We start from the raw sequence: 16,139 nt of genomic DNA, 5'->3' as shown, positions 1-16,139 counted from the left end.
TTTCACCCGGGATATGACTATTGTCTATTGATTATAATATATCGTGAGTGGTTTATTTATGAATATGCCCATCTCTAGTTCAAATATGGTTCAAATCGCGCGCGTAGTCAGCTAATTCAGTTTGACAGTTATCTATTTTAAATGATTGTTTTGTTATTATTTTATTTTTATTAAAAATTGACTTTAGAATGAATTTATGACAATACACTTGCATTCAATTGATTTTGCAGCCCTGTTTTAGATTTTTAGTTAAATAAATTGATGATGGATACTATCAGAAAGCCGGTCGAAAATAACCCGACAAACATTATCCACTATATTATTGATAAAAACCTTTTAAAAGAATGCGATAGAATTCCTGCGGTCAAAATGAGGGTTAGTTTGGTGTTCACCATTATTTTATACATTATTGAAGTGCGCAAATGTAAATGTATCCCATTGAAGATGATAATACTAATAAATCTAAACGAATCATGAAACGGAACAAGACACAGAAATATCACTTAGTTGAGTGGTTTAAGACTCCTGTCCCCGGTAAGACAAGAGATCCTTGGTTCAATTCCTAGTTGTAACCGTTATCTTTTTATTTTTCTTTTCTTTTTCGTTTCCTTTAGATTTGTTAGTATTAACTTCGGTAAACTTTTACCTACAATTACTGTTTTTAATACGAATTTAAATTAAGTTATCCGTTTGTTTTAGGCTTCCATGGTGCACTCTCTCATCGAATCGTATGAGCTTTTACAGCACATGACAGTGCTACCAAGTCTTAAGGCTACACCAGATGATCTTAAGTCTTTCCACTCTACTGCCTTCGTAGACTACATGAAAGAATCTAATGATATTGATTCAGAAGAAGAAAAGGATGAACAAGAAGAATTTGGCTTGTGTAATGTACCTCTTAACTATATACTCCCTAAAACCCTTGTAGTCTTTTTAAAATTTATGTGAATACTGCACAAGTGTAATACTGTATAAGTGTATGTCATCCCCAATTGGGATATGAAGTAGATGGGGAAGAGGAAGGTTGTACCGGTATTTCAATGGAAGACGCTCTGAGGAACTAGCGGCATTGATCCCTTCTACACCGGTGCACAGTCGGAATACACGCCAAACGTTTACCCAACATTTCACCGGCCTTGAATTGATTTGAACCAAGTCACTCGTAGGGCAAAACCGAGTTAAATTCATTAAAATCATTTTTTTTTAAACTTTTTAAAAAGAAAGACAAACATTCCCGTGTTACGAATAACCTGACAATATTTGAAAATCTACTACTACTACCACCACAGAAAGCAGAAAATGTTGCTTGTGTTGTGATGGAGGACTTATCCAGTCGAGGAATTGAACACGCTACGCCTGGGTGGGACCCAAACGCAATGTTAACTCGGCCACCGACCGGTCGAATCGGTGAATGAATGAATCTACAAAGTCACTAATTTTGCTAGTTAAATGTTGAATATTTGTTGAGAAATGAGCAATAAATATTTGAATCAATTACAATAATAGTAATAGAATACACCTCAAACTTTCAAATGCGTTTTTCTGGAAACTATGTAATGCTGACTTGTTTCAAACCCATTCTAGGCTGACGATTTGTACACAGTTGAAATTTTTCATGTGATAACGGGTTGTTTCTACAAATGATTTGCCGATCTCTGTGTTTCCTCCCTCCTACACTCACTTTTCACTCCTTTCCTACAAAAAGAAAGTTTTAAAATTACGAAACTACTCAACAGGAGGCTTTTCGCTGATCAGATGCTTCTTTACAAAATTATTAACTCTAAAGTTGATTGCCCGGAGTTGGTGAACAAAATAAATGTCCACGCACCGCTTCGATATCATTAAGTTATCGTTTCGAAAATTTCGAAAGTTTAAAGTTTCGAAAATCATTAGTTATATTAAACCTATTTCCACTTTTGTGTAATGAAATCTTAATGGAAAGTGTGTTTGTCTAGGTTATGACTGCCCCCCGGTTGTTGACCTGTTTGACCTGATGCTGACTATAGCCGGTGGAACCCTTACAGCAGCAGATTCACTGATGACTCTCGGAGGGAAGATCGCCATCAACTGGTGCGGAGGTTGGCACCATGCTCAAAGGTTTAATTGCTTCATACTTTATATTTCAACGGCCTCCATGGTCAAGAGGTAACGTTCGACTAGCAAGCTAGAGGTTGCGGGTTCAAATCCCAGCGTGCGCAAGTAAATTTTATTTAATTAATTTATGCTTACACAAAACTGAAATAATAACAAAATTTGAATAAAATGTTTACAGAACCTGAATTAACTTTAAAATTTGATGAATTGTTCAAATTCTGTGAAACAACTCGTCCTTAATCTATCAACTAATCAAGCATTGAATTTGTTTTACCACTGCCAGTTTTAATTCAGGTCTGAAAGGGCTAACAGTTGAAAAAATAGATACATATTTTGTATTTGGTAATCCCAAAACATTTATTCCTTACAAGAGCTAATAAATCATTAAATTTCAGGGATGAGGCAGAAGGCTTTTGCTATGTCAATGATATTGTAATTGCAATAGAAAGATTAAGGCAGAAATTCAGGAGGATCATGTACATTGATTTGGACATACATCATGGTAATAAAAACTCTTTTTTTCAAAATATTCTGTATATTAACCCAACTCATAGTAATAAATAATTCATTGGTAAGGTAATGGAGTGGAGAACGCGTATTTCTACTCCAGGCGTGTTCTGACTCTCTCTTTCCACAAGTACGAGGCGGGTTTCTACCCGGGCTCGGGCTCGCTGGACGACGTGGGCTGCGGAAATGGCAGAGGCTACTCCGTCAACGTGCCCATGAAGGAGGGTGTCTCGGACGAATCTCTCTGTTACCTGTTTGAAAAGTTGGTATAGATCATTCTCTTGTGGTGCTAATATCCTGCCTTAACCGTAGACATATGTATATATTAGATATAACACTAGACACTCCAAGTGGCACCGCTCAGCTGGAATCCGTTAGTCACAGCTCAGCCAGACTTAACAGCGGATGTCGACACATGACTTATTGGTGGGCGAATGGCGAGGCAAGAACATTTCCATATAGATCGAAAGAGTCTGTGAATGCAAATTGCATGCGAATCAATTGATTTCTGGTGGACTGTAATCAATGTTTCTTAACCTTTCAAATTGACATAACTACTTGGGATAGCTGGTTAACATTTATTTGGAATTGGGAATTGACTCACCCCCGATCTTCTGAAACACGTTTTGCTGTTAATCGATATTCTGGCCCTGAGGGATTAATCACTGCACAAGGTCTCCTTAATAGATTCGATTTCTTTTCACACACACTGAGAGCACATGTAAATTTTCCTTGTTCTCTTAGCAGACTTTGATACTATAGACACTGAGGGTCACTTAACGTGTACACTGCACAGGTTATCTTAATAGAGTGACGAGGTATCAATTGTTTAGCGTGAAGGAAAGCAGGAACATAGGTTAGTGGAGATGCACATAGTTGCGTGGGTCAATCCGCACCAAATCATCCAGGCCATGTCACCCACCATCTCAGATTTTGATGAAACTTAAAATTTTTAATCCTTCCATATAGATAAGAAAATATACCAAATTTTACCTTCCTACCTCAACTCGTTTTTTTTTTATGGGCAGTTGAAGTTTGGGCAAAATAAGCGTTTTTACATATTCCGAGCACTCCGGAAGAGCTTGTACCTTCAATGAAAAAAAATTGTATCTTTGTCATTTATAGTGCAAATGCAATGAAAATTTTCAATATTATCAAGAAAACTATGCTGATTGCAGAAAAAAATAAATAAACCCTTTACATTTATCTACTTGACTTTAAAAAATTACCAAAAGTAATTTTTTAAGTAATTTTTGGGACCTAAAAGGTACTTTACAAAAAAGCAATATCTCGGGAAGGTACAGTGTTAATGAAGTAATTTTTTTTTTAATTCATATCTACAAATAGCATAGAATCACATACAAAAATAAAATTCATGGCATTTTACTTGCTTCAATAAATAAAATCCATTTTAAACTTTTTTCAAACTTTTTGTAATTTTTTTTTATTCTTATCTACAATAAACATAGTACAACCTAAAAAAATAAAACTCCTGGTATTTTGTGTGCTTCACAGTGTAGAAACGTTTTTAAAATAAGAAATCTTTATCATACAGAATTGTTCTAGGTTTTTTTAAATCTAGATACAAAAATAAATAAAATCCATTTTAAACTTTTTTCAAACTTTTTGTGATTTTTTTTATATCTATTTTTAGTTTGTAATTGGGCAAGTTATAGTTTAGGTATATAGCTAGTAATATAGGTTGAATGAATGGACTAATATCAAAGAAACAGTCCTAGAGACAAGTCACTACATGGAAATGATGTATCTGCAACAAGAACAAGACAGAACATGAAAATTACTATCTGCCTCATCACTAAGTTTGCAGGATACTACATGCTTGTGGTAATTTACACTTGTGAAGAGCCTGGCAAAGATCTCACAGTGTCAAGCTTGTGTGTAATTTCAGATGACTTGGAACATGATGTAAGTTTCGTTTACGAAACTCAAAAAATTGTTGCTCAATTTTTAAATCAAAAATTTCCCCAAATTCAAAGTGTTCATTATTTTACTGATGGTTGCGCAGCGCAATATAAAAACTGCAAAAACTTTTTAAATCTGTGTCACCATCAAAAAGACTTCAACTTGGAAAGCATGTTGGTCGTTTTTTGCTACGAGTCATGGGAAATCTCCCTGTGATGGAATAGGTGGAACAGTAAAACGTCTTCTAACTAGAGAAAGTTTGCAACTTGGCCCTGGCAACACTATCACAACTGTAGACAAAACTTTTAAGTTTTGTCAGTCGAGAGTAGAAAATATATATTTTTACTTGCTGAGAAAAGAAAGCTTATTCACTTGCAGGCAACAATTACAGCAGCGTTTTTCACAAGCTAAAACAATACCAGGCACTCGAGGTTTCCACTGCTTTGTTCCTCTGTCTGAAAATGAAGTTGGCACAAAAAGGATAAGTTCAGATTCAGATTATGCTTTGATTTTTAACTTCAGTGGGGAACGAAATCGCTCTGAGCAACTAAGTATGGTACAAATTTGTACAAACTCTTATGTAGCTTGCGTATATGACAACCATTGGTTTTTTGGACTTGTGGTTTCCAAAGATGAAGACGAGTGTGATGTATCAATCAAGTTTATGCATCCTTTTGGCCCAGCTCCATCCTTTTACTGGCCACATCAAAAAGAAGATATTTGTTTTGTTCCACTACAAAATATTTTTAATATCGTTGACCCTCCCACAACAAAAGGTTCAGGAAGAGCTTACTACTTTCTTGAAAAAGACGTTCATCATGCTGATCAAAAGTTCAACCATCTTATGGGTCAGATCAAGAATAAAAGTAAAAAATGAACTTGAACATTTATTTGTAAACAATATTATTGTAATGTACTTTCATTTAACCTAATCCTACATTGCCTGTTTTATTTTTATTGTATTTGTTTTTTAAAGAGTTAACTTTGTATTGAAAAGAGTTAAAAAGTTGATCTTGTTATAAAATATTGCTATGGTGTATGCATTCAGGGTAAGGAACAAGGTACATTATTTTGTTGGTGCCTTAAGCTTACATTGCAAGCTTACCAGCATGTTGTAAAGGACCGAATAAGTTTGACTTTTTTTATTTGCAAATACAGTATCTAGATTTTAAAAAACTTGGAACAATTCTGTATGATTAAGATTTCTCATTTTAAAAACGTTTCTACACTGTGAAGCACACAAAATACCAGGAGTTTTATTTTTTTAGGTTGTACTATGTTTATTGTAGATAAGAATAAAAAAAAAATTACAAAAAGTTTGAAAAAAGTTTAAAATGGATTTTATTTATTGAAGCAAGTAAAATGCCATGAATTTTATTTTTGTATGTGATTCTATGCTATTTGTAGATATGAATAAAAAAAAAAATTACTTCATTAACACTGTACCTTCCCGAGATATTGCTTTTTTGTAAAGTACCTTTTCCGTCCCAAAAATTACTTAAAAAATTACTTTTGGTAATTTTTTAAAGTCAAGTAGATAAATGTAAAGGGTTTATTTATTTTTTTCTGCAATCAGCATAGTTTTCTTGATAATATTGAAAATTTTCATTGCATTTGCACTATAAATGACAAAGATACAATTTTTTTTCATTGAAGGTACAAGCTCTTCCGGAGTGCTCGGAATATGTAAAAACGCTTATTTTGCCCAAACTTCAACTGACCATAAAAAAAAAACGAGTTGAGGTAGGAAGGTAAAATTTGGTATATTTTCTTATCTATATGGAAGGATTAAAAATTTAAAGTTTCATCAAAATCTGAGATGGTGGGTGACAAATCCAAAATTTTCTGGATGATTTGGTGCGGATTGACCCGTCAGCAAAAATTGTTTTTATTTCATTAAAATAAATGCTCATTAAGCTAATTGCTACTTTTCTTTGCCTAAAATTAAATGTTTGCAAAACACAACACTCATATTGCATTACAAGAAAGCTAGATCAACTGTGCATAACATACTTTCAATTTGGAATCAGCATTGCCCAGCGGATCCTGCGCAGCTACCAGCCCGAGTGCCTGGTGGTGCAGTGCGGTGGTGACTGCCTCAACGGGGACCCCCTGGGACAGAGCAACATCACCCCCACAGGCCTGGGCAAATGCATCTCCAGCATACTGGCGTGGGATAAACCCGTGCTCTTTCTCGGAGGAGGTAAAATATAAAAATATTCCACAAATCGATTGTTACATATGAACCAGATCATCTCATTGCGTATGCTCACTGAGAAGTTTCTGGCAAAAAAACCAGAAACTTTTCTGTGCCTTTGTAGATCTACAAAAAGCATATGACCGAGTCGACAGGAAAAAGCTATGGAAGGTGTTGTCCAAGTATGGAGTGAATACAAATCTCACTCAGGCAATTGCATCTCTGTATGAGGGAAGCGTTGCATGTGTTAGGGTGAACGGTGATTTTACGGGGTGGTTTGATTTCACAAAAGGTTTTTTTTTTTATATATTTTTATATTAACTCCACACAGGAGGCCCTGAAGAAAATAATTTCCCTCAGGGCCTATGTCATCTTTGGGGATGCTGTGTGGAGGGTCTTTTTGTGGAGAGGAAGGAGTGAACATGGGTCTTGAAGAGTCCCATGTTGTAGGAGGGAGGAAACACAGAGGCCGGCAGCTCGTTCCACAGCCGAGCTGTTGAACTTAAGAACGAATCGTAGAAGCGACCCGTTCTCATGTGACAAATGTCAACCGTGTACAAATGTTGGGCGCGCGTTTGGCATGTATCCCGACTACGCACCGGTGCCGAAGGGATCATTGACGCTAGTTCCTCAGAGCATCTTCCATTGTAATACCGATAGAACAAGGACATCATACCTACCTGACGCCTGTGCTCTAAAGATTGCAGTCCGTTTGTTAAGATTGGTGAATCTATCAAACGGACCGCCCGTTTCTGCACAGAGTCAAGGGTTTTTTTCAGGTATTTAGGGGCTCCGGACCAGAGATGGCTGCCAAATTCGACAGTAGGGCGCACTTGCGATTTGTACAGGGTCAGCAGTTGTGTACTATTAAAGTATCTGCGGGCCCTGTACAGTACGCCCAGCTTCTGAGAGGCCAACTTTACTCTGGCTTCGATGGAGCCCCCGTACCTGAGCTGGTCACTTATAGTTACACCAAGCATATCAATGGAAGGCCTGTTCGGAAGATTGCCTCCGTTGAAGGAGACATCAGACAGGATTGGGTCTTTGAAACAAGGTTTAAACAAGGCTGCGTAATGTCACCGTGGTTATTGAATGGCCTCTTTCAAGGGCAATATAATAATATAAGGGCAAGGGAGTATCCGCTACTCTGACTATTATTTTAGGAATTACACCTAATGTGTGAAAATCATGAAACGCAAGGAAAACACATTAAATTAGCCGTAGTTTAAATTTAGTTTAGTTAAGCGTAATGAGTAAGATTAAGAAAGGGACGATTAGATATTTTGGGCATGTAGAGCGAAGAAAGGAGTGTAAGGAGAATATATGACTCAAATCTAAATGGTAGCAGAAGTCAAGCAGCAGAAGGTGCGGGTTCAATTCCCGTCGGCGGCATTTATTTTTACTTGGGAGATATTTTCAATTTGTATGGATATTTCAGGCGAGTTAATCATGCTTATAATAATTTGCTAATATTAAGTTAAATTATTTCCTTGCCAAGCGGATAAAATTTATTTTAGTAAGCCAGGAACTTTTTTTAAGGTTAAAAAAACCATAAAAGCGAGGCAAGAGCGGTGATTTCCTAGCAAATCCGCTACAGATCGCTGGCATTCCAAGGGTTGATAGGTGAACGCGCCTCCTCAATAGCGTCTATACTATGAATATTAACCTTTTGAACGCGTTAATTTGCTCCGTTTTATCTATACCCGTACGCGGTACATATTTTCAAATACCTATACACGCAATTAAATGTCAAATTATAGCTTCTGGCAGAACAGATTATTCTCCACAATATGAAAACAAATCCTCGTGTGTCAACACTCTTAGATGTTTATAAAAACAAAAACATAAAATTTCATACAAAGACGTACCGTATCTTTTGAATGTGGTCCCGCCATTCACTCGGCGTGTGGCCACTGCGTTGATAGACACAAGTGGGACACCATGATCACTTATCATTTTTAGTTATGAAAAGTTATGAATGACATACTAGTACTAACGCCATCCGTTGACAAAAATGTAAACTAAAGGACTAAAAGGCGCGAAAAGGCGCACTTGATTATCGATCTTTTTTTATGTATTACAATTTTATTTTTGAGAAATTCTTGTAGATGTCAGCATCTTGATAGTTCTACGAATGTCCAAGTGAGCAAGAAATACATTTATGACGAAAGAGCGCTGGAATATCGGCCGTCAAAGTTTCCGTATCAACTGTTGATACAGCCGCGTGTGAGTTTAGACTTTTTGCCGTAACAACAGTTGATATGCAAAGAGTTAAGCAAGGTTCAATTTAAGCACATCTCAAATCATTTTCAGTTGAGTTTCTTATTCAAACCCATTTTGTAACTCTCTTCAAAATGTCATTAGGGCAGCTTGAAACTGAAAAATATTCTCTCGCTAAAGTCTTTATTTTATGTTTAGGAGGGTATAACATGGCCAATACGGCCCGTTTATGGACCTACCTGACGGCCATCATCACAGGCCAGGAAGAATTAATATCGGAAGACATACCAGAACACGATTATTTCTTAAAGTATGGACCTGACTATGAAATCTCAATATCAAAAGGCAACCAAAAAGACACGAATTCGAGGGAGTATTTGGACAGCACCATTAACAGTATTCAAGGTAAAGTAACACTATTTAGGAACTTTTTCTTTTAACTTTTTTTGTAGGTTATGATCATCAATGTAATAATCGTTGAAGAAGAAGATATTACTAATAAATCTAGAAGAAACATGAAATATAACCAGGAAAATATGACGTTTAATAATAGGTCCCAATGGTAGAGTCGTTTAAGACGCCTGTCCCGGTAAGACAAAATATCCTGGTTTCGATTCCTAGTTGTGTCTTGTTCTATTTCATGTTTGGTTTAGATTTATTAGTATTATCTTCTTCAATAACAGTATTTAAGTTTGTTCATATTTTTAATTAGCAACTACAATCAAATCCACTTAATTATTTATTATTAATTATCGGGAAATCGACAGTTTACATTTATTTTAGTTTGTACATAAGTATTATATAGCCAAAATAAAACCAATTATGGATTGCCTCCTTGTGACTTTACCTCTACTGAGACAGCATAATAAGGAATAAGTAAATTAAATTTGTAAGAAAGGAATATGAAATCAAAAATTTATGCAAAACAAAAGATTATATAAAACGAAAAATTTAAAAAACAATACATTTATAGCCATGGAGAGAGGTTGTAGATATAAATCAAATCATAATAGAGATATAAACAATAGAGACAGAACATTATTCACAAACCATCAGAGAAATATTCTTTTATGGACCTCTTGTATTTGGTAAGTTCGCAACTGAAAATATCCACCTTGGATAATACGCTATTGTAATTATTTCATAGTCTGTTAGGGCAAGAATTCCGCTTAATTACGAGGCTTAGGGGAGCTATGTCGCCACCCGGTTAGGCAGCATTGTGAGGCGGTTTAAGGTAGGGTAAGGTAAGGTAAGGTATTTAGGGTTTCGAAGAGGCCCAGATTATATGAAGGAGGAAAGACAGATGCCTGTAACATCAACCGTGAACAGGTGTTCGTCGAGTTCCACGCACGTTCATCGGTGTACCGGGGATCAATGCTGCTAGCTCCTTAGAGCAGGCTCCATTAAAATACCTGTCGAACAGACTCAGCATGCCCACATTGCGTCTGTGCATTAAAGATAGCAATCGGTCTGTTAATGATGGATTGTCAATCAGGCGGACCGCCCTCTTTTGCACAGAATCAAGTAGGTTTATCAAGTATTGTGGGGCTCTAGCCCAGAGGTGGCTCCCGAATTCAATTGTTGGGCATGATGATTATATATGTACATATATTAGGAACTTCAGTGTTTGATCAAGGATTATTTCCTTTAATTATTCATGAAAATATTTAAGTTTACTTATTAAAGCAATGATACTTATTTTATTTCTTTTGCAGGTAATCTGGAAAAATATGGCGTCAACAGTTTATGATAAGTGTTCATAGCTTATAAAAATACTGTGATTGTGATAAATTATTATGTTAATACTATTTTTCTACAAAGTTTTGGAAAAATGTTAATGAATTAAGAAATTAAATTTAGACTAACAATTTAGTAAATAGGTGATTACATATAATGATTTACATAGAATTAACTACTCATAGGTAAATTTATTTTAATTTTTTATTTGTAAATAACACGGGGAATCCCCAGCGCGGAGGGCGAAAAATATGTTAAAAATGTATACAATTTTTAGGCAAGTAATAAAACATTTGAAAAAAATTTTTTTTGACTTGTAACTCCGGTTCAATGAACTGTAGAGCTTTTGCTATGAATTTAAGTGTTTGGAGAATCTAGACAAGCGATAAAGTATCTACCTGTGATGTAAAATTTTTAACAGAAAATTATTTTATTTGCCAATTTTCAAAACTAAAACTGATTTGTTAGGAATTCTTATATTAGCCGAGCCCCATGAAAAATCACAGGATAATAGTCGTAGGGGGGCTATTGTATAATATGAGTTATGTTATAATATATGAATTCCTATCAGACTAATATTGTAAAGTGAGCAACTAACCCCGGGGACGCTTCGTGGATTCACAGGAAGGTAAGTTGGGAAATATCCTGTGGGTGGCACCTGCAACGGTAGCTAGAATGCCGACCCGTTTCTCTTACTATCTTCTCTATACTGAATCCGAGCTGGACATATTACGCAGCGTTACTATTTGATAGTTGTTATTACTTCAAGTTCTGCCAGAGAGCCATGGAGAGAAGTTTGACAGGAATAAGAAAGCAGGATAGAGTGAGATGTAGCAAAATAAGGGAGATAACTAATGTTGCCGATATAGTTACCCAAATAGACCAACAAAAATGGAGATGATTAAATTCTCCATTTTAACTCCTCTAGTTTAGTGAAAAGGTGATAGTCTGGAGGCGAAGACCCCCTTACAGTCCCAAAAAACAGATACCATTACTTTTCCGGCTGCATGGGTCGTCATGAACGTTTTGGTGGCAGGGGAAGATGAATGATGCCACTAAAGTGATCTTTTAGAAACACCCTTCTCACCCCCCATGAATTTCCCAGAGCTTCCAATAGATATGGATAACAGGGCGGATCATTCACGGACGGGAGGTGGGGGAGCACGCGACGACCTCCGTTGGAAGAATTTACTGTGACTGAACAAAATGACTGACAAACATGCGGGACCAAACAAACTGCACGCCAGGTGTGCCAACTTTGAAACGACAAAATTTCCCCCGACCTCAGGAGCCATTGTAACCTTAATTTCTAGATGGACCTCGTATATGGTTCTGATTGTTTTTATTTTAATTTTTATGTTTACGGGAGTCAGTACCGTAACACCCATTTCATAAATAATATTATATTATTTGTATTTTTATTTTTAAATATTTCTTATTTTTTATTGATGTATGGTAGAGGTTCATAAACCTGAACATCAAGTCATCCGACCACTACAGACATTTTTTTATTTATTTATTTATTTCATTTAAACGCCCATAGGGCTTTTACATACAATGCAATTATGTTTTTTAAATACGATAACAGTAAAGAGTTTACATAATATATAAGAATATACAGATTACATAAAATATAAGATTTAACAATGCATAGGTTAACAAAATATAGGTAACATGAAACAAGAGTTTACGAAACTTAGGTAACATGAAATTTAAGTAAATGAAATAAAAATATATGATCTGCCAATATCCTCCAAATCAATTGAATAAAAAAGGATGAAATTGTTGTTCACATTAGCCTATAAACTATGTAACTCTAATTAACAATCTCTATTACGCAAGATTAGGATAAGAATCGACAAAAAGTCTAATAGAAAAACATTTAGTTAAGTATTACAATATTAAACCAAGTATCACAATATTAAGTCAAGTATCACAATATTAAACCAAGCATTATAATATTAAACTAAGTATTACAATATTAAGTTAAGTATTATAATATTAAACAAAGTACTATAATATTAACACATTGTTTGCGGGAGACGCTTAAAAGCGTCTTTTGCGTACTGTTGGTAGAGAGCGGGAGACGCTTAAAAGCGTTTTTCGTATTTGTACACTATTGGTAAAGCGCGGGAGACGCCAAAATGCGTTGTAGGCACACTTAGAGTAACAATATATTACGAGTAACGTATGATGTTGGTTACTCTGTGAAGTAAAAATTATGCGTCAGCTCTCGTGACACGTGTACTAGGTACCTGGCAATTCGTGGAATTGGGTCGGGTAGCCGGCCGACTGTGGTCATAAAACATGCACTTGAAATAAAATAACTGTAAGATAAATGTTTCGTTTTTTTTTAAATCTTTATATTTCTTCAGTTTTAAAGCGATATTGTTTCGTTCAAGACGTTCTCTATTTTCTTTTCTGTCTACATTCCGCTTTAAAAATTTCGTACAAAGTATTTGTGTGCTGTGCTCGAAAATTTATTTGTTACATAATAAAGGGATATTTTTTCATAAAAAATACCCTATAAAATGGACTACGGTAATGATAATCGATTACAATAAATATAAGAAAGGCATTGACCTAGCAGACCAATATCTTTCGTATTATTCTATTTTACGAAAAACCACCAAATGGACAAAAAGGCTAGCGATGTATATGTATAATAAATTGTGCATTATTCAACTCATTTGTTGTGTACAACTCCGTAAAAGAAAGGAAAATAAAATATAAACAATTTTTTAAGGAAATCGCAGAGCACTGGGTGGCCGATCAGATTTCGTCAGATAATAGTCAAGACCCGGAACCAACACCATCAACATCTGGTATCCGAAAAAAATCTTCAAAATCTGATCCTCCAGGAAGACTATCGATGGATATGCGAAAACATATATTGGAAAAGATTGAAGGCCCTGGTAAAAATAAGAATCTGCGAAAGCGATGTCGTGTGTGCGCGGTACACAAAATACTTAGCGAAACCCGGTACATGTGTAAATTCTATGATGTACCTTTACATGAAGGGAATTGTTTCCAACGATTTCATACTTTCAAACAATATTAGTGTTTAGTGGTGTGTATTTAAAAATATATATATACTATGTTGAATGTGCATAAAATGACTAAATAGACAATACGACAAAAGTGCAGTTTTTTTTAAATTTAAACTTATATATCGTAATTGTTTCTTCAAAAATATAAAAATTTGTGACCAGATCATAATAAAAAAATTTAAATAAGGTAAAATACTGAAAATTTTATTTAAATGTGATCAATAGTTCAGAAGTTATAGCTATTTTACATGAAACGGAATTTTGCGCGCGAACATGATAAAAATTGCCCGCTTTACGGCGTAGATTGATTAAAAAACCCCCCGCAAACATTGTGTTAAGTTAAGTACTACAATATTAAACTAAGTATTATAATATTTATTTATTTAAACGTATTTTGTAGAGTAGTAGAAATAGTTCGCACATACTCCGTTTAATGTTTGCCAAGTTCATATTTGACATACAGATTTAATAATAATGTGTTTATAGGCTGATAGACATTCAGTACCGTTAGTGTTCACGCAATATTTATTCCCTGCACTGTGTAGTCGGTTCATTACTGAATTTATTTCTGTTTTGGTACCTGCAATGTGTAGATGCCATGTTCATGTTTTTGGTGTAGATGCCATGTTCCTAATAGAAATGGACGCAAGAACTAAGAATCGCAAGCGAATCTAAACATGAGTCGATTCGGTGTGAAACTCGAACGACGACTCATATTTGAACAACAAAAGCAGACAGGCTTTCAACTTTAGTTGTTTAGTTAAAAACTTGATTAAATTGAAAAAAGGTTCACACTTGTCGATAAGCTTTCAAGTTTCATTCAACAGAGAGTTGATGTGAGTCATTTATTTATGGAGTTGATCAAGTAAAATTGAAACGTCTGAACCCAAGGTTTGTAGAAAATATATCAAGGTTTGTAGAAAATATATTTAACAAGGTTCGCTAATACAGGCACCTTTCGGAAAAAAACACACATCGAACCACTTGCAAGCTTGTGACACAGCTTGAAGTCCATTTGCAGTCCGAAAGGAACGCTCTCACTTTTCACAAGGCATATGATATTATTTCTTGGTAATTTTCTCTGTTATTTTCCTGCACTTACGTTCGTACGTACGAGTTGAATTAAAGTTGATAAAATGTTGTTATTCATCAGCAGAGATGTGCAAAATGGGTACCCAAAACCATTTGAAATGCAAAATGGAAATGGGTCAAAACTTTTCCATTTGAAAATGCAAAATGGTTTTTAGAAAAGCATTTCAAATGCAAAATACATATTTTCAAAATGCATTGAAAATGCAAAATGGTTTCTCAGGTCAAACAATTAAAATAATTATAGAATTTTTAAACTATTTTGTCATTTAATAATCACACAGGACATCAATGTAGAACAAACTTATTACATGATGGTAAATCCAAAAACACCAAGTCTACAGATTATGAACCACAAAAAAATTGCGCGGGAATAATGTTGCTAACGTAAAAACACAGAAACTGCTATCTAACATTTAATATTACAGCGTCATGGCCCCATGTTCAGTATTTGAATCAGTATTTTTTGTAATGGTATCACTATCATTGCCAGGGCTCCTACCAGGGAGCAACTTGACAAATGTAAATTATCTCTCATAGCGAGGTTGAGGAACGACTGATATTTGAGGCTTAAAAAAAGATGAGTGGAGATAGTAGGAAGAATGTTGCAAAAAAGCATTTAAAATGGAAAATGCATTGACAAAAGCATTTAAAATGCAAAATGCAAAATGGTTTTTAGAAAAGCATTTAAAATGCAAAATGGAAAATACCCATTTTGCATTTCCATTTGAAATGGATTTATTAGAAATAAAGCACATCTCTGTTCATCAGTAACAATATGGAATACAGTAGAGTACGATAGAGAAAGTAGAGGAAGACCAAATGCATTATCTTCCACACAGGATGTCCTGGGGATAAGATACTCTCATGGCCTATGTCATTTTTGGGGATGCTGTGAGAAGGGTCCTTTGATGGAAAGGAATGACAGAAAGTTCTGAGTAGGAATCTGATGGTCAATGTGTCCAGGAGTGACGAACATATGAATCTATCCCTCCCACTGCTGTGCAACGCAATGGGTCGAGATAGTCCGGCTGGAAAGTATCACTATAAATCTGCACTAGAATGATGCACTTAGTCGATGTAATGTAGTTTTTTTTTAACAGTAACAATATAGTATACAGTAGTGAAAGGCAGAAAAAGATGGACGCCTGAGGAAACAAACACATGTATAGTAAAATTAGGTGTATTTTATTGATAGGGTGGAGACGGTTTACATATAGTTCCCATGAGCAATTAGGCCATAGGCTCATTATGCTATCTCCTATTTTACCTCATTCATTTAACAGTCACCCGGTCCTTTTTATAAACCCAGGGTTGTCATT

The 16,139-nt window shown here is 35.2% G+C and overlaps 1 protein-coding gene across 2 annotated transcripts; it reads left to right on the top strand.

Annotated features, from left to right (window-relative positions):
• On the top strand, positions 1 to 10,791 carry LOC149412792 (histone deacetylase 8-like). 2 transcript variants are annotated; one of them, XM_089644898.1, is made up of 8 exons: positions 1 to 43; positions 700 to 886; positions 1,956 to 2,097; positions 2,490 to 2,596; positions 2,671 to 2,863; positions 6,555 to 6,727; positions 9,140 to 9,346; positions 10,657 to 10,791. In XM_089644898.1, exons 2-8 carry the CDS (start codon positions 706 to 708, stop codon positions 10,689 to 10,691), a joined length of 1,038 nt encoding a protein of 345 aa, XP_089501024.1. In that variant the 5' UTR covers positions 1 to 43; positions 700 to 705; the 3' UTR covers positions 10,692 to 10,791. The 2 variants fall into 2 exon arrangements, with proteins under 2 accessions (XP_089501024.1, XP_089501023.1); XM_089644897.1 differs by lacking the exon at positions 1 to 43 and adding an exon at positions 196 to 375.
• Positions 10,792 to 16,139: the final 5,348 nt, after the last annotated feature.

Source organism: Hesperophylax consimilis, chromosome 22 (assembly GCF_061612785.1).
Source record: "Hesperophylax consimilis isolate HC1 chromosome 22, BYU_Hcon_1.0, whole genome shotgun sequence".
Lineage (NCBI taxonomy): Eukaryota > Metazoa > Arthropoda > Insecta > Trichoptera > Limnephilidae > Hesperophylax > Hesperophylax consimilis.
Note: the sequence above shows the minus strand (reverse complement) of the source record. Positions and strands in the feature narration are given on the sequence as shown.

Excerpts from the sequence above, each read along its gene's own strand:
- LOC149412792 (XM_089644897.1), top strand. The coding sequence starts at position 262 with ATGATGGATACTATCAGAAAGCCGGTCGAAAATAACCCGACAAACATT. Across the intron at positions 2,098-2,489 it reads GGTTGGCACCATGCTCAAAG|GGATGAGGCAGAAGGCTTTT; the intron begins GTTTAATTGCTT and ends ATTAAATTTCAG. Across the intron at positions 2,597-2,670 it reads TGATTTGGACATACATCATG|GTAATGGAGTGGAGAACGCG; the intron begins GTAATAAAAACT and ends TTCATTGGTAAG.